At 24.9% G+C, this 19904-nt stretch overlaps 1 protein-coding gene across 2 annotated transcripts; it reads left to right on the forward strand.

Annotated features, from left to right (window-relative positions):
• Window positions 1–146: 146 nt before the first annotated feature.
• LOC145829949 (uncharacterized) lies at window positions 147–18107 on the forward strand. 2 transcript variants are annotated; one of them, XM_082937837.1, is made up of 10 exons: window positions 147–351; window positions 1051–1199; window positions 2119–2217; window positions 2696–2838; window positions 4866–4998; window positions 7642–7780; window positions 8730–8880; window positions 13633–13769; window positions 14109–14251; window positions 16678–18107. In XM_082937837.1, exons 1-10 carry the CDS (start codon window positions 247–249, stop codon window positions 16802–16804), a joined length of 1326 nt encoding a protein of 441 aa, XP_082793963.1. In that variant the 5' UTR covers window positions 147–246; the 3' UTR covers window positions 16805–18107. The 2 variants fall into 2 exon arrangements, with proteins under 2 accessions (XP_082793963.1, XP_082793964.1); XM_082937838.1 differs by having other exon boundaries at window positions 2696–2832.
• Window positions 18108–19904: the final 1797 nt, after the last annotated feature.

Consider the following 19904-nt stretch of genomic DNA (forward strand, 5'->3'; position numbering starts at 1 on the left):
TTTATTTTCAAGAGTAGACTTTTGATGACGTAAACTTTTTTAACGCAATTTTTTTTTTAAATTTCTATGCAACATTTTCAGCTTAGAATTTATATTTACTAGAATTAAATAATATAATTTATATCATTGTTGTGATATATAATTTGTTAAGATTATTATATAATTTGTATTACTGGAACTTTTTTACGTAAATAATTTTTAAGTTGTAGTAAATTATCAAAAGGTTTGTAAATTACTTTGTTATAAATGTCGTTTACTGATTCTCTAGTAATTCATTTAAAAGGTGGGTCCCCATGGGGCTTTACCCTAGCCGGAGGTTCGGAGAAGCGACAACTCTTAACCGTTTCAAAAGTTTGTTGTTCAATATTTATTCATAAACTAAAATTTATCACTTACTTTTGTTTCTTTTATGTGTATACAGATTGACATGTGTCTGATATTTTATATAATTATAAGTTAAACTTAAATTATATTCAAAATCTAGAAGTAAAACATAGTATAATTTTATGCAAAAATAGTATTCTAAACAAGTTTTTAATTATTGTTCAGCTGTTGATTTCCCCAGAGATTTGTCTTGTTTAGTATTGATCTTCTTACTTCATCTGTAAATTTTTTAAAGAAAACTTGTTTCTTTTTAAGATAAAATATTTTTTAAGCCTCAAATAAACTTAAATACTTTTAAAATATTAGATTGATAAAGTTTTAATTTGATGCTTTATTTAAAAATTAAGCAAGTATTATAAGATTAAGACTTAAAAACAAAAAGAAAGTATAAATACAATAAAACCTATATTTTTTACTAACAATAAATTTACTAAATAGTTTAGTTCAATGCTTTCATAAAGTTTTATATCTATATTTATAAATACTTGGTTTTTATTGTTATTTAATATATCGAATAAAAAACTTGTTCTGTTTCATGTTTAAATTTATATACAAGTATGTTTATTTTTCAAAAAATATCAAGACAATCCTAAATATACTTTATAATAGTAGTTACTAACTAAATATGTTAATTGTTATAAAAAATATTCAGTTTAAATTTTCTAGGTTGCCGTTGGTGGTAAAGCACATAAAGCAGGGGTAATTGAAGGTTACCATATAACTAAGATAAATGGTGAGGAAACTTTCCAAATGAACCATAATGATGCTAAGTCAATGATAAAAAACGCTGGGTGGCAATTTACGCTTGAAATAAGGTATTAAGGAATTTTAAATAATTAATACTTTCAATATTTTAATTAATATATAAATTAATAAAGTTGTATTAAGGTTGAATGAAAACGGCTTAGTTTTAAAGATAATCAGATTAAAGTATAAAAAAAAAACGATTAGTAAGAAAAATCTTACTGACTTTTGTTCCAGTAAAATCGAAAGTATTGATAGGTTTTATGTACTGAAAGAATCAAAAGTTAAATGCTTTAAAAAATGAAGTTAAATAGTTAGAACAAAACGAAAAGTATGAAAATTTACTGGAAAAAAAAGTACATTTGATATCAAATAACTTGTAATTTTTTTTTATAGGTGTTATGTAAGGAAAGCCTTTTACTTGATTTTAAATACCATTTAATTGCAAATAACAACGCTTTTTCCATAAAATATTTCTTGAAAACTGATTTCAAAATTTAAATAATTTCCTTTTCAAAACAAAATAAATACTAACTAAACTAATCAATCAGATAAAACACGAGAATAATCAATAAAAAAATAATCAAATTAATAATAAAAACTAAAAAAGCTAATTAGAGCAAAAATGAACTATTTAAAAATGTTGAGTGTATTTCTAGATCCTTTATCAGGACCCAGTTGATAATTAAGTTTTGGTTTGTATTTTTTAATCATAATTTTCTCAACTGCTAATAAACTACTTCGTTTTTTACAAAATTTAATTACATCAAAACACTAAAAATATTATTGTAATTTTGCCAAAATTTACATTGTTCAATATGAGAGAATATTGCACTACTTGTGGGCTTAGTGTGTTCTTTAACTCTAACAAACAATTGTAGCTCCGTTTTTATAGGCAGTATTGTAAAATGTTATTAGATATTTGTAAAGCATCCTCAGAAATAAAAACTCTTATATTAATTTTATGTGCAGTAGTAAACTTATGTTTAGTAAACCTGGAGGTTGGCAACAAAGTGATTCTTTATCAGTGACTTCGAATAGTTCTGACGTAATGCCATCTCCACCGAGCAGCGTATGTTCCAATGGAAGGTATATTTTATCTTCAGTAACAAAAAAAGCATTATTTAGATTATTTCTTAACATTATTATAAGTAAATATTTTTAAAGACTAAAAAAATGGATTTATTTTTAGGTGTAGTATATTTAATTATGACAAAACGGTTTTTTGTGTTAATAGTCTATTGGTTGTGGCTTTTCTTTTGCTTACTTTTGTAATATAAATGAATTAGAACTTAATTAAAGCTTTTAATAAGTTAGTAGTGTATTTTCATAATATTTCAATTAAGTTTATGAATAATCTTCCCCATTCCACGACGGCTAAATTATTTGTTTAAACGATAATTTTTTTATTATGTATAGTTGAAATTTTACTATTAGTACACATTTAACTTTTATATGCTTACTAAAATGATTGACCTAAAATATTTACATGAAGTAGTGTTATAGTTTTTGATGAGTTTCTATTTCGAATAAAAAAATCAACAAATTTGTATAGCAACATTTATAGAAATCAAGAAAGTGGAGTACAACGAGATTTTTATCGACCATCTCCAAAACCATACTCCTCATCTTCTTCGTCCACTTGCTCTGAAAGGCGATCACCAGCTGGAAGCTGTGGCAATTTGAAAAAAGCTGAAACTAAAAGTAGACGTTTGTTTTTAACATAAGTTTTGACTTCTTAACTTATTTGTCACTTATTCTCTTTAGACCTGATGTTTTATGCATATAAAAATATCGATTACTAGCTTCATACAAATACTTGTCAAAAAATGGAGTCATCTGTATTTTATAAGTGTCTGACCGATTTTTTTTGTAAAAATGTCTTTTGCAGACCACCTTTGTTTTTAAAAGTTATAATGAAAATAAAAGTTAAACTGTTTAAAAACAGAACTGTATTAAAAAGTGATATAAGTAACACTTTTATAGATATTAAATTAAACAGTGTAATTAAATACACTTCAGCGCTAAAATTATTACTAGCTTTAGTTTTTTACTTGACGGAACAAATCTAAACTTGTTGAACCTTAAAAAAGTATTTACAGTTAACTGTTTGCTAATTTACTTATGTTTTTTATTAATTCAATTATTTTGTTGTAAATTCTGAAGTATAAAGTAAATAAATTTTTGTTTTTTTAATTTTAAATAATTAAATTGTTAGGTATTGGAATATGTTAATAAATAACAACAATGAATGCTTATAGAATAATTTTGAGCTTTACAATTTCTGCTTAATTAACCACACTTTTGACAGTACTTAACAGTTACAGATCAAGGTTGGAAAATTTCTTTATATGGAAGCCCATTTCACAGTTTTAAAGTCCTAATGATTTTATTTTATTAGACGCAGTAACAAAGTTGTGATTGGTAAATCTCGCACTAGATATTTGCTATGTGTTATTTTATATAATTTTTTAATAAAATTTAGTATTCTTAGTATTTAGGGTTTTTATACTTGGAGCACAGCATTTTAAATGGTTAAATACAATAAAAAAAATGTTTTTAATCCAAATATTTTTTCCTTATTTTTTTAGACGTTCTAAAGAATCTAGCCGATTTTTGTATAAGTATTTTTTTCAACCTTTTCAACCTGTTATTTTACGAAAGTTTGAAACTGAAAAAGTCTGCAAGTCTTGGACAGAGTGAGCCACGAGTGCAGCATCATCAGCAAAGAGGAGATCACGTATTGTGACAATATTCAAATTTCGTTTTGCTCTTAGACTTGCAAGATTGAAATGTCGTCCATCAGTTCTTGTATGGAGCTTAATAACATTTGTTGAGGAACCAAAAGCATACATTAATTTAATAGCATTGAAAAGATGATTCGAAACAGAGTTGAAGCAAGTACGCAGCCTTGCTTTATCCCACTTTTGATTTCAAATGAATCAAAAACACTACCATAATATTAGATAATTGCCCTAGTGTTTGTGTTGAAAGACTTCACAACGTTAAATAAATTTGGAGGACATCCAATCTTCAGCAGTGTAGCAAATAGTTCTTCTCTACTCACTTAGTCAAAGCCTTTAGTAAGGTCAATAAAAGCGATGTATAAAGGCATGTTCTGTTCATTACATTTATTTCTCTTGTAACTGGCGTACAGAGAATATCATTGGTCGATTGTTTAGACCTAAATCCACATTGAAACTCAGGGTATACTCTTTCAGCCAGTTTCTTGGGTCAAGGAATAATTAGTCTTGCAAAAACTTTATCAGCAATCGCAAGCAGAGAGATTCCCCTGTAATTATTGCAGTCTGATCTTTCTTGAACCTAAGATAAATAAATAAGAAACAAAAATGTATAAACCTTTTATTTGATTTCTTTAACAATTAAAAGTTGTTTAATTTGTTTTAAGCATATGCAAGTTTAATCATATATCTTTAAGTTTTACAGCAAGGAATAATAAAATTTTAGTTACTGATTTTTGATAAAAATTTAACTAAAAATAACTTGTGAAAAATGAAAGCTGTTTGTTTTGCAGTAAATAATTGCTCATTTATAATATGCTTTCGCTAAATAAAATATTTTTCTTTTTAGTTACATTAAATATAGTTGTAATGAATTTTTAAAAGTTATATTTATTTTATATATATATATATATACTTAATTTAGATAATGTATAGGTATATATATAGTTTTAAGGCATCAATAATATAAATGTTTGAAAATGTAATATTTTACAGATAAATTTGCTACACCTTTTCAAAATAACGTTGAAGTGAAAAAAGGAGTTGATATAAGTCAAGCTCTTGTCCGGTTGATTAAAAAAGAAGAAAATGATAAAGCAAATGAGCAAAAAATGTCTTCATCATTAAAGTAGTTTTTATCACTACTTTTTACTTAATAGTTGTTAAATATTTACATTTGGTTGTAAAAAGAAATTCTTTATTTAAACTCTTAGTTTATCAATAGTATTCTTACTTAGTTTAACTATGGCAACACACAGAAAACTACCTAATAAGGTGAACACATTGATCCCAAATAAAAGTTCGTACTTACCGTGTAAAGCGTAGGACAAATTATACCCTTTAAAAAACTAAAAAATGCCAATATATCTTAACATTAAAGAAAAATACAATATACTTTAATTTATGTTAAAAAATTGCTAAACTATAAATATATACTTAATTTTTTTTAATATAATTGTTAATAATTTATTTTAATAACTGTATAGTCTTATATGTGCATTGTACAAGTAAATTTTAAGTGCGTAAACAAAGACAAAGTAAACAATGAGGTATACTTTTTAAACAAATACAGCTTATAGATAACCAATTTTAAGCCATGTTGTAAAATAATTAGGTTAAGTTAAAATGGTTTCAATTTTTTAAATTCAAACATAATCATTAAAGAAAAAATTTCAAAATGTAAGTTATGTAGTTATTTTTTACCGTTTAGTTATAAATGTTATAAATACTTATCTGGTACTCACAGTCAAAGTGTTTTAAAATATAAACAAGTAGATTTTTTTAGATACTATCTGAAGAGTATGATTAATGTTGCCATCGGTATTTAGTTTTTTATAGACTTCAAAAAAGTACCATATAAAGTATATATCTTCTTACTGCAAAATGATAATTTCTTCAATTTAACAATGTTGTTTTATTAATTGTTGCAATATATATTAACTAAAATAACCGGATAAGTTTTTGTATGTGATTAATTTGTTTACGTTCACCTATTTTTTGTTTAAAGTTTGACGTTAAAAAAATAAATCCTAAGTTTATTACTAGTTCGTATTATAACTAAGATAAAGGAAATAAACAAACTTTGTGAAAGCTAACAATTCAATAAACATGTTTATATATAAAATAATTCTAAAAGTTAATTTTGTTTCTATAAATTAAGTTAAAGTAAAGTTAGAGAACGATATTAACTTAATTTCATCAGTAGTTGAGATATATTAGATTTCTTGTATCAGGGGTCGGAAAACTGTAGCCCGCAAACTAAAAATATTTGGCCCGCAAGGTACATTTTCAGCTATAAACATATAAAAAAAATATTGAGCTAAAAACTTATGATTAAGCATTTTATTAAAATAGTTACACCTTCTTTATAATTGCATACTTTATCACTTTTACGGTTTATACAGGGTTGCCGAAAAACCTGGAGTTTGAAAATTTAGTTGGAAAAACCTGGAATTTGAGAAATTTTGAAAAAAAAACTGCAACTTTGAACAAAAATCTATCATATAGATGAATTTTTTTTGTCATCATCAAAATTATTTTTTATTATAAAGCACATTTAAACTAGCTTTGCACAATTTACAATGTTTTTATAATTTTCAAAACAATTTTTTAGCTTAAATTTAACTTTAAACTAAAAATAAGCCCAAAAATGTGTACTTTAAAAAATTTGGAGAAAATTGGCCAAATACATTTGGCAACCCTGTTTAAAGTAGTGTGTTTATAATTACTATTACAATTATTTTAATGAATGCGGCTTCCGGTAGACTTTTCTGTATGGTATGAACTGTTACTTTTTTTAATTAAATTTGCCCGTTAGAAGCGCTTATTTTGTTTTTAGTTTTATTCAGCCAAGCTAGATTTAATTTTCAAACTTAATTTTCTAAACGTTGAACTAAAAAAACTAATAAACAATTTTCACTTTAAAAATTTTTTTTTTTAACTTAAATAGTTTTAAAAACTTTTATATTTCTTTAGTTATAAGTTTGGAATTAAACTTAGGCAATCAGCTCTAAAAACATTTTCGTGACATTTAATAAGTTTTTTTTAAATGACGTTATGAGTACACTTTTTTTTATCTTGCGAAAACGTCATTTCCTCTTTATAAAAATATAGTTATTCCAATATTTGATATTATTCATGTTATTGAAAAAAGTTGTTGACTGTTCTATATTGTAGATTTAAACGAAAAGCAATCATTTAGTTCAAATTATATTGCATTTCACAATAAACACATATTAAATCATATATAGTTTATTGAAGGACGAAAAAAGACGCTCAAAATATTATGTCATAGGACCTGGGGCACGAAAAAACCTTTCGATACCATTACATAGATTTAGTTTTACAACTTACATTTTGTAATTTAAAGTTTTTAAGTAATCAATAAGTTGTGTCTATAACTTACAATGAAAATATTTTGTATTAATTTTTAAAAATACACTCAGTTTTTTTTTGTTAGCAGATGTATTAGATTATGTGTAAAAACTGGAGCTCTATAATAAATATCTGATAATTATGAATACTTACTACTAAAATGTTTTATGATATTTTTCAAAGTAATGAACCAAAAAAAGCTGTATAGGCATGTATTATTATGTAGTCGTTTTTAAACTCCGTTTTTTGTTACATAGTCCTCTAATATCATTTTTTAACATAACTTCTTTATTACAATAGTTCGTTTGTGTATAGTATTTAAAAGATCAAACAAGTTAGTGTTTTTTATTGTTCGAATTTTATTTATAATAATTTTTATAAGTGTTTTTTGTTTCAGCAATGATTTTCCACCACCACCTCCTCCTGAAGGTCAGCAAAAGTCATCTGCTCATAAAACAATAGGAAATATTTTGTCTGGTGCTGTTAATGCTGCTAAGTCTCCACCAAAAGTAGCCAATGAGCCAGACTTTGCGAAGGTTTTTAGTTTAAAAATAATTTTATAATTTGTATACCTACCCTAAATGTTCAAACTTTCTTTAGTAGATTAAATATTTAATATTGTTAAAATATACATTTTGATATATAATTCAGGCTATAAATTTTTTATTCCAATCAGTATTATGCACAGATAGAGTATTATGTTAAAATTTTCTTTTACAAGCGCATTGTAGTAGTTCAAGTTTAATTAAAGTTATATCGATTAAAATTATTCCAAAAAGTGTAATATTTATGTACTCAATATTTTTAGTTACATTTTTAAGTTACTTGAGTTAAAAGTTATGGAAATATTTAATTTGCTAAGAAGTTTTAAAATTATTATTCAATAGTTGTTATCTTAAATAAGTATTTAAAGTTTATTCAAATTAAGTTTAATTTGTTTTTATCAGCTTTATTTAAATTAATACACTAAGCTTATTTGTTGAGAAACAGCGAAAAAATTCTTACTTGTTTTATGAAATTTTCGATAACAATAAAGACCTTCTTTTTCCGTAGGTACCAATTATATATTTAGTACGTAAATACAAACTTTTCAACTCGGACAGCTGTGTATGTATATATATCGTCAGCGAAATTTATATACACATATTTGCTCTAATTTTTAGTGTATGTGTATATTAACTAAATTTTAAAGGTTTCAGTGAATAAACTTCGGGGCATGTATACTGTTTTTACATTTAACTAAACATAAACATTTCCAAGATACAATCTACCGAGTACAAGTTTAAAGTATAACTTAAAAAGTAACTACTGTTATCAAAGGAAGTATATAAAGTTAATTTTATTGAACACGTTCAAGAAGTCGGCGCTCAAAACTATGATCAAAGGACCTGATATAAATATAGGAAGCCCTTTCTATCATCAAGCTACACTCCACTAGTATACTATATGGATTGTTTGTTTATTCAATTTAGTTCTATTTTTTAGACCTTAGAAGATCGTTGTGTGGGGTTAGGTGAACCTGCTGTGTTAAGAGTTGATCTTTTTCCTTGTCAACCCCCACCTACTGTGCATTGGTATCACAACAAAAAGGAAGTTTATACCAATGTGGAACACGATATTAGAGTTCAAAATACTAGTAAGTCATTCAATTTAACAGGGCTGCCATTAAACCTAGAATTCGACAATTTAAGCAAAAAACTGTAATTTGAGAAAATTTGAAAAAAAGAGGAATTTTCTACAAAAGTCAATTAAAAACCTGTATTTTTTTAGTTTTAGTTTGTTAACAGTTTTGATATAATAAGTAGAAAACTTAAGAATTTTAAGACTTGAAAAAATAATTTAGATATATTCTCTTGTTATGGCAAGATTAATGTTTTACAATTAAATTTTTATTGATTTTGTGTGTGAGCTGAAAAATACTGGAGAATAAGAAAATCATTCTTTTTTGCCTTTTTTTGGTTTTCAGTATTTTATCATTTCAAATTAAAAGAAAAAAGGAAATATTTCAGAACACGCTCGGAGAAAGAAATTAATATATTATCTATTACTTGTAATATCTAAATTATATATCATAAAGCAAGTTATTTAATGGACACATAACTTTACACATAAAACACAACGAACACTTATTAAAAGGCACAACAATATCAATTATCTATTTTAAAGCACAGGGTTGCCACACACTCAGGGAAACTCAGGGAAATTCGATTTTTTTTACTCAAGGCAGTTTTGATTTTTTCTAAAAATTTCAGGGAAAAATTTTTCTAGATCTAGAATGAGATTTAGTTAATCCAGATTTAATATTTTGTTCAAAAAAAAAATTTTTTTGTTTTTAAGTGCTTATTTAGAAATATTTTAGCCTTGCTGCTAGTTCTTCAATGTTCTTGGAATTAACATAGTTTTTTTTTTAAGTTTTAAATTTTTATTTATCAAGACTAAAGTTAAACAAAAACAAACAGTTTAGAGGGGAACGGATAAAATTGCACGAAGACAATATTGGACGAAAGGTCAATTTTGCACGATGACAAATTGCACGAGAGAAAAAAATTGAACTAAGACAATTTTGCACGGAGGATCATTTTTGCACGAGAGTAAAAAAATATATATATATAAAACAATAAAAAAAAACTAAAAGATAAAATACGTTAATGACCGAAGGTAAGGCTTAGGGGTAACAATGAAAGTGAAAATAAATATAAAAAAATAATTAAAAAATTATAATTTAAAGAAACAAAAAATCAGTAAATGAAACTACTTAATTTGAAAAAAGCTACCGATGGAGGTTAAGGGTAACAGTGATAGTAAAAAATAAAAGAATAATTAATAGAAGAAAAATAAAAAATACCGAGGGTAAGAGTTAGGTGTAACAGTGATAGTAAAAAAATAATTCAACCCGTGCAAAACTGTCTGCTCGTGCAAAGGTGTCTTCGTGCAATTTGGTCCCCTTGTGCAAAAGTCTTTTGTCTTTGTGCAAAAGTATCTTAGTGCAATTTTGTCCGCTAGTGCAAAATTGACACATACCCGTTTAGAGATATAAATGTTGTGTTTAACTATGCATTGAAAAGTTCTAATATTTTTTTTAGTTTTATTTACTTATGTAGTTTAATAAAACTATGTTGTATATAAGTCCTTATTTTTAAAATAAAGTTATTTGTTTACAACTAATTGTTTTCAGTAAAAAAAATCGTGCACAAATTTTGTTTTTTAATCTCAATTGATTTAACCTTTTATATTGAATTTTTGGAAACAGTTTTTTTCATAATTTTAGTAAGCATCTAATGCAGAAGCATACACATACAACCTTCCTTTTATTATTAAAGAAGAAAAGAGAGCATGAGGTGTAAGTAATTTGCGCCAGAGGCATAAAAAATATTTAAGGATTTGAAAAAAACTCAGGGAAGTTTCTGGTCACTCAGGGAAGATTTTTTGACCCAAAGAGTGGCAACCCTGAAAGCAGTTGTTATACTATTTTTTTTTTATACCAAAAAATGTATTGTAGACTGTTGTTTTACGTTGTGCAAAACTAATCACCACATTGCGGAAAGACTAGCTCTGTGTAGTTTGTTACTTTTTTAAGTTAAAAAATTCACTCATATATTACACATAGGTCCTTAAACCCACTAATACGTAGTCAGCACACAAAATCAGAATTTTTTTTATTAAACTAATTATTAAACTTGAACTATTTTTTCACTATATAACAACAAGAATTTTTAGCAAGTTTTTATGGCTGTTATTTATGTGATATCAGTATAGTGATTTTTGAACAATCAAGTAAAAATAAGTTTAAAGAAATTGATTCAAAATGTTAGCAAAGGTTTTAATAAAAAATGAAACAAAATTTAAATAGAAATCCAGTATCTTTTAAATAATTCAAACTTATCGAAAAGCACCTTTTTAACTTAAATTAACGTACTATTTAAAAGATTCAAAAAACATGTATTTTATAAAACACCAAAGAAGTTTGCTAAACCTGGAAGAAGTTCAGAAAACCTGAAAAAAAAATCAAAAACTTGTGGCAATCCTGCTATTTTTTTGTTGATGTTATTGATAGTAGTTAATATTCTATTCATTATATTACGTTTTTAATTTTGTTCCCGGCGTTATTTTTTTTTTGTGTAGCAGTAGCTAAGTAGAATATATTGTTACCGATCTTTTATTAAGTATATGTTGTACTTTTTTTCTGTAACATAGACAGGGTAACCAAAAAACCTGTAATCCTGGAATTTGAGAATTTAGGCTAAAAACTCTAGAATTTTGAACAATAGTCACTAAAAAACCTGGAATTTTGAACAAAAATTACTAAAAAAACCTTAAATGTTAAAGAATATTTACATGTTAAGTAGCGCTACTTTAATTTGACACGAAAAATCTATCATGAAGACATAAATTTTTTGTTATTATTAGTTTTTTTTGTTAAAAAACACATTCAAAGTATCTTTTAAATGTTGTTACACTACTTAATACAGTTTTTTAATCTTAAACCTAACTTTAAACTAAAAATGTACCCAAAAACGTGTACTTTTAAAAATTGAAAGAATTTTATCAAAAACTTTGTCAACACTGCTTAGATCAAACCTCGTATGTAGTCAAATTCGCAAACTTTTAAAAAAACCTTTACGTGCCTTTTCAAAGTTTTTCAGGCAAAAAATTTATAAAAACTTTACATGCTATATTGTTTATAAATTGTATATAAACTTTACCTACTGATATAAAGTTTAAGTATTTCTATTGCTAATTTTCTTGGCTTTTTGTATTAAAAACATAAGCATTATAATTATTTGTAGAGCAAAGTAGCAAACATAAAAATACTAAGCTTGAACAAACTTTGTATTGTTTGTTGTTTGAAAATGTATACTGTACGCCTTTGTTGTTATAACAAATTCTTATGTACTTTTTTTTGCGTTCTTGGTCAAGCTATTTGTACTTGAAATAGCTAATAATTTTTTGTATAGTTCACGCTATTTTGAATATACTCATTAGTTTTCTAAGTGACATTTGCTAAAAAGCTTAACTGTTTGATTAAGTACTTAATCTATTTAAATTTAAAATTGTTATAGCTTGAAGATATCTATGAAAATACAAATAAAGTATAATTTAAGAAAAATAATGCCTAGGCTTGAAGTTTTGTTGAAATATTTAAATTTGTTTAAATAAATACCAACCCTGAGAAGTGTAAAGTTTTTAGTCGAATTACTGTTAGTAGTACCAGCTTTTGAGTTAAAAACCTTTTAAAGTTTTAGCTTGATTAAATAAAATGTAAAACAAATAAAGTTATTTAAACTTTTTAAAGTTTATAAGTATATTTCTTATTAAGTTTCTAAAACTAATAAAGACAAAGAAAATTTAACTTATCAACATATTTAAAATAATAGTATCTTTTATATATAGCATATGAATTTCCTTTTTAATATATCTATTTAAGATTATATACTGTTATAATAAAACAAAGTCAAATTTTAAGCTCTCCTAGTCCGACATTTACAATATAACTTTTACTACAAAAAATGCAAGTTTCCATTTCTGTAAAGATAACTTTATCTATATTTTTTCATATAAAAATAAACTAATCGATTCTATAAAATTTTTGTACTTAGTGAATTTTAAAGACAACTCAAGTATATTTCAGAACTTTTCTAGCTAATCTTTTAAATAATTTAAGCCATTCTAGTTCATCTGCTTATAATTAACTGAATATAATGTTATAATATGTAAGTTTTGTTTAATATGTGTACTTTTTGATTAGGTTTTTATAGTAATAAACTTTCATAAGATTTGGTCAATTTTTGAAGGCTAGTGAAACAATACCCCTAATTTGTCCCCAGTATGGTGTCAATCGGATACCAAAACTCGTCAACAAAAGATTGACAACTATAACTAGGATTAATAATTTTGTTTATTCTTTAACGAAATTGGCATAAAATTCATAATCTTAATAAAAATTTAGTTAAACAAACGTAACCTAATAACAGGGTTCCTGGAATTTGACAATTTAGGCTTAAAATCCTGGGTTTTTGAGAAATTTCGAATGAAAACTGGAATTTTAAACAAAAATCACTAAAAAACCTGGAAAAACTAGAACTTTATACAATTTTTACATGTGAATTAATAAAATTTTGTTTTGACACAAAATACCTATCAAATATAGAAATTTATTTTGGTATCATTAAGATTTTTATTTATTGAAAAGCATGTTTAAAGTAGCTTTACAGTATATTTTCTACCTTAAACTAAACTTTATACGAAAAATAGACTCAAAAACTTGTATTTTGAAAACCTGGAAGAAATTCAGAAAACCTTGAAGAAATTTCCCAGAAACATTTGACAACCCTGTAATAAGTCAAATTTTTAAGGGAAAAATCTGACTTTATACGTTTGTACATCACAGAACTCACTTACACTGTGATATTGGGAACGCTGACAAAAGAGCAAACTGGTTGGTACACTTGCACTATCATAAACAAACACGGAAGCACCTCATCTCGTTGCCAAGTAGCTTTAGATGCAAAGAAGAGCCATTTAAATGTAAGTAATGGTCAAATAGCATTTTAGCTGTCTTTTTTAAAATTAGATTGTTTTGATAGAAATTTAATTTTCTAGTAAATGGCAGAGTTTAATCTTTCGATGTATACCAAGTTTAATACAGCCTACATGTTATTAAAAATTTCAAAGTACATAACACACATTTAAATAAAATATATTTTAAAATAATTTTTAGTTTCCTTTGCTTAAAGTAATGTTATTTATTTCAAATGTTTTTTCTTTAATTTAAAAAGTATTAATGTGGTTATTAGTCAAACATGTGTTATATAAATTAAATATATTTTAAAAATATCTTGAAATAGTTTTTTTAAATAAAAACAGAAACCAGCATATATAGAAGATACTTATAAAAAGGATTCAAGTATATCAGCACAAAAAGTTCTCACTAGTTCTAACCAGAAACTTTACTCTACTCAGAATAGTGCAAATGCCTATAAAAAACAGACAAATAACATGTTGAAAAAGTTGGTTTTTTTAAAAGTTTTATTTTTAGTAATTTGATTTGTAAATTTTAAAAGATATATTGTTCTTACAATAAAATTATAAAAACATTGAACAGCGCAAAATTAAAGCTTACTTTAAAGATTGTTACATTTAAAGATTATTGCTAGTTAAAACATATGATAAATAAAAAACAGCATGATCTTTGATCTATATAGTGTAGACACTTAATTATTATTTTATTTTGTTTTATAAAATACTTATAAAATCTTTTTTGTAACTAAAAAGAACTTAAATGTTTTTTTTAATGTGTTATCTCACACTCAAATGTTTTTTAGTTCAAAAATTACTTTCATTTTTGTACAGCTTTAATTTTGTAACACAGGTAAGAACAAACATCTTGTTTCAGTAACTTTAAAGCCATTTAGTGACAGTTTATTACAAAAGCTAACACTTTCTTTTAGTAAACGCTTGAAATATAAACTATATTTTAAAAGTCTCTTGTAGAGCTTAGTGAATTTTTTTGATGATCAACTTAAAAAAGAACTCATTTCAAGTAATTATGTTAAGATTTTAAACTGTTTAGTTTTGTGTGCATTTTACCTATTCGGAAAATCTAATAAATAACAAAACTATATAAACAATTTACAAAGTACTTTATTTTTTGAACTAATGTTGTTTCTCTATGCTTTAACTAATAATACAGTTCTATGGAGTTCTAAAAAATAAGTATTTAAAAAAACAAAAAATAAAGAGTAGGTGATATATGTGTAAGTATTTTCTATAGTATAAACTTTTAATATGTATAAACCAGTTAAATACTACTAATGATTACAATTGTATACAATATTAGTTTGCAAATATTATGAAATGAGATACAATTAAAATTTTATTAAACGTTGTATAGAGTTGTGTTATAAAAATTAAAATAGTTCCTTATAATATTTTCAACGGTTTAAACTAAGATTATTTTAAAACTGATTAGTCGTAACAAAATAAAATCAACTAACTTTTTTTTGGGACTGAATACTCACTATAAACTAAAGTAATAAACGTTGTTTTTTAATTAATAGTTACGTTATATTAATATATTTTAATTATCTATAGTTGTCTAAATAATTTTGACCTATAAAGACTACACTTTTTAAAACACTTAAAATGTTTCAAATATTACATGTCCACAAATGTCCTAAATTTAAAATAACAAAACGAACTGAATTTGTAAACTAATCAACAAGAACTTTTTTATAATGCAGGCTTAAATTAGATCTGTTAGACTTTTTACTACTACAACTTTAGTGTATATAATAAATATGTGTTGTCTTAGTTATTAATTATTAATGTGTTTGCTCATATTTATAGTTTATGTAAGTTTATATTTGTAGGTAATACACATTTTTCTACATACTTTTAAGTATACATTTTTTCAGAATTTCTTAGAACTTTGTTATTAGTTAAGCATAGAGAAACGATGTTAATTCAATAAACCAAGTATTGTTCTTATTGTTATAATCCAACGAATTTGTTTCATTCAGATCTCTTTTAAAAAACACTGTTAGCAATTAAAAGTTTCTGAACATTTTTAAATTTAAAAACATAACCTGACAATTGTTTTTATAACTTTAGATTTTGGTTTCTAAAAACCATCATAGTTCTTGTAAGTGAAGCAATGCTTTAAACCATTTAAGCAACATGTTGCATTTAACTTTATGTGCACTTTTAAATTAACTCGTCTAACATACTTAAATAGCATAAAGTTATGTTTAAAAGTATTTGATTCTTCTATTGTTGTATTTATATTTTTTTGTTAGTACTGAAACATACTGCTCAATTTACTGTAATGAAAAAGAGCTTATTTAAATAGTAACATTAGTGCAATTTAAATATTTTATTAACTACCAGGCTTCGGTGGTAAAAAACATTTACGACCTTGTCAAGTATAATAAAATAGTGAACTGCACTGAACAATGTTGTTTATCTATATTGTTATATAAAAACTTATTTATGCATGAAAATATAAACAAAACTATTTCATACTCGAAAAATTCAAGCTTATAAAAGTATAATTGGGGAAATTTGTACTAATTTTAAAACAAATTTAATTAATGTAACGAGTCATTATTGTGTTTATATATATCATTGTATTTAGAAAAGTTAAATGCTTTTGAAAAACTATTACTACTTAAAATGAAAAAAAAGAGTTTGAAGTTGTTTAAAAAGTTAAGCTACTAAAGCGTTTTTCCAAATCAAAAAGCTTCATATTATAGTTTAAAATCAGCAATAATATACTTAGTTAAACAGAAAGTTTGTTTAGTATAAAAATTCACAATATTTTTAAGTTACAGTACCCTATTAAAATGTTTTTTATTATGATTTTTAATCGTATATGAAAAAAATGTGTTATTTATCTATGTAGTACTTAAAGTTTTTGAAATTTATGTGATTACAGAGACAATTTAAATAAGGAAAGTGAAGTTCTGAAGGCGTTGCGATTGGACAACGAAATATCGCAGCAACCTGTCCGTAAATCGAAAACCATGCAATATTTGGAACATTCGCTTCAATCTGATGATTAGTAATTTTTCTATTTACAATTGTTCTTTTATCTTAAACTGTCCAAAAATTGTCACTTTTATGCCACGATCTATCGCTCTTTTCAAATTTTACAGGAGTTTAAAATCCTGTACAATACATAGACTTTTGAAAAAGGTCATCAACTTGTATATTGGTAGTCGTTACAATTTAAGTTTTGGTAGTATGATATTTTCCTAAAACATTTTAATACTTCAATAAACTGTAAATTTTTAACTTAAGTTAAGATTTTTAAAAAATATTGTAGTGTTTTCCGAAGCGTGATTTTTTGCAACAAATTAACCTAAGTGGGCACAAAACATCTCTTAGTTATTGTTATTTTTTAACTAAACTTGTATTGTACCACACATAAAGTTGAATTTTTAAGTTCACAGAAGGTAAAACTTTTTTTTTTCTTGACAAATGTTATTACAGTTCGTATTAGTAAAGATAGTTAATTTTTTTTTTGGAAACTTTTATATGTTTTATTAGTCTATCATGCACAGAACTTTTAAATCAAAAATTTTAATTGCATAATTTTCAAAGATTTGGAAACCACTGCAATACTGTACAACGGACGATTATCTTTTTTGTTTGTAACAACTTTCAAAACTTTTGCAAGATATAGTTGTCACTTTGACAGGAAAGATTTTATGACCATCCTGTAGAAAAAAAATTCTCAGCTTTTCTTGTCTTAACAACTAAGTGGCAACCCTTATAGTATCTTTGCATTCTTTACCACAATACAAGTATTACCATGAAGTAATTTAAAAATAAAGGCCACAAAGGATTATAAATATCAACTTTTTTTTGAGTTACTACAGATGTATAAAACTGCATTTTATAGTTTTCTTTAAACTAGGACCTTTATTAAAACAAAACTAGATTGTCCAATGAAATAATTATTAAACCATTAATCTAAACTTGTCGCTGCTTATAAATTTATTTTTGTGCATATCTAGCAGCATTATTTTTAATAAAAACAAGTTTAAAAAAGCATATTCAGATCAAACATAGTTTTTTGAAAGCATTTAATTACTTTAATTTACAAAATTGTTTTCAAATGAGTATTAGTATTTCTAGCTTGTTTAAATTATTAATAATTGCAGTAGTTTGTTTGTATATTTAGTTATACTCTTCATAATAGTACTTTTTTAGCATGTACAAGATTCTTAAATAAAGCAAGTACTTATGAATTATATGTTTTGAATTTCATCTTTTGTGATGCTTTCAATAATCGTGTTTTTCGATTTTTCAGCTTTTTTAATATTTTATCGTGGCATTATTCATTTTAATAAACGACCATCATTTTTTAAAGGTTTGTTAAAGCTGCTACATAGATAATTAATTATTTCAAAATATGGTTACATTAACTAACTACAGTGACTATATGTCATAAACTGTCTTAATGTATAAGTTTAATTTACTTAAATAGTATATTAAACTAGCATTAAGATAAAAATAAAAAAAAATTGAAAAGTTTTTTAAATAGTTAATATCTGATTATAAAAAGCTAATAAGTAACAAATTTTTAGTTTGGAGAAAGTTATGTTTTTTATATTATTATTGAAGGTTTTAAATTATGCTAATTTTGAAAAGTAATACCATATTTGGTATGAATACTGCGAAAATCTTTAAAAGTGGGTACTGTTTTTGGAAGATTTTTATAACTTTATATACTACTTGCAGCATAAAGAATATATACAGAAATTACCTATTTTTGTTTTGAATTTTTTTTTTACAGAAACCTTTTCAAAATAGCTTTTTATTATTAAATTATAAAATTAAATTTAAATTATTTACTAAGTAAACAGTTTAAAAAATATAAGTTTAAATTAATATGAATCATAAGTACAAAATTTAAACAATTACATGTTTTTGTTTTTTAAAAGTTAAATTTATATTTGTTTTAATCTTATAATTAGACGTCATAATATCTCGAATTACTTTTTTAAAACTGTTTATTCAGTAGAAAATTTTAAGTTTAGGTAGTATTTGTTTCCAAACATTTGTGTAAAATAAAATTGAAAAAGAATATAAGTAATTTCTGTATTTATATTATGTTGTAAAAGGTAAATAAAGATTCAAAAACGTATTACTTTTTTGAACGCCGATAGAAAAAAACCTACTTGGTAAAATAAATTACCCTTGTCGTGATTATCAACAAGCAAAAAAAAAAACCTAAAATATGTTAACTTATTTTTACATAGATTGTTGAACTTATGGATAAAATTATTTTTAGTATTTTACAATATTTTAATTATGTCCTTTAATTTATCAGAATTTTGTATAAAAGTAGGTGAAACCAAGAAAAAGATTAATCTTTAATCAAAAATTTCTAAATAAAATGTAAAACAAATTGTTTGAAATGAACAACCTCTAAAAACAATCTGCTATACAGCAGCTTAAATATAATGAGCAGTGGAACATAAATGAAGATTATTTAAACCACTGCTCTTCACTATAATTGAATTATGTGCACCTAACGCTCAAAACTCCCAAAAAGTAGAGGTATACTTACAGTTCCGACCCGCGCACAATTCCTACCCAATTTTTTGCTACCACTGTTACCCTTATTCGGTTAGCAGTTCTCGGATTTGATCGGATGGGAATTGTGCGCGGGTTAGAGCTGAGCGATTCCCAACGTAAAGTACCCGATTAAAAATTTTCTTGTAATATCTAGTGAAAATTCAAAACACCCCTTAAATGTGCCTAAGTTTTTTTGCCCTTTCTCATTAACTCCTAGAGTATCTAGTGTAAGTTTTGAATGAAATACGTTAAAATTTTGACTAAGTTGAATCTTAGAAATTCAAAATACTGTACTATTCCTCTTTTTATTATTCAACATAAAGGTTGATCATACCACTTATATCATTAGACGACATATATGCTTGATATTCAAAAAGATATAACTTTCATGTTAACTTGAGCTTATCTTACGGAATATATAATTCTAGGCTTTAACATTCTTATACAACTTTTGCCTTTTTTTTTTCATTGTTATAAAACAGAGTCATATTTTTTAGAGTTAGTTGTAAAATAAATGACATTGTCTGCCTAATGAAAACGAAAACAAACCACAGAACAACACATGGATTGTTGTTG

Source organism: Thalia democratica, chromosome 2 (assembly GCF_965202585.1).
Source record: "Thalia democratica chromosome 2, ktThaDemo2.hap1.1, whole genome shotgun sequence".
Lineage (NCBI taxonomy): Eukaryota > Metazoa > Chordata > Thaliacea > Salpida > Salpidae > Thalia > Thalia democratica.

Coding starts and splice junctions, on each gene's coding strand:
- LOC145829949 (XM_082937837.1), top strand. CDS start 247: ATGTCGTTTACTGATTCTCTAGTAATTCATTTAAAAGGTGGGTCCCCA. Junction 352..1,050: donor AACTCTTAACCGTTTCAAAA/GTTTGTTGTTCA, acceptor TAAATTTTCTAG/GTTGCCGTTGGTGGTAAAGC. Junction 2,218..2,695: donor AGCGTATGTTCCAATGGAAG/GTATATTTTATC, acceptor CAACATTTATAG/AAATCAAGAAAGTGGAGTAC.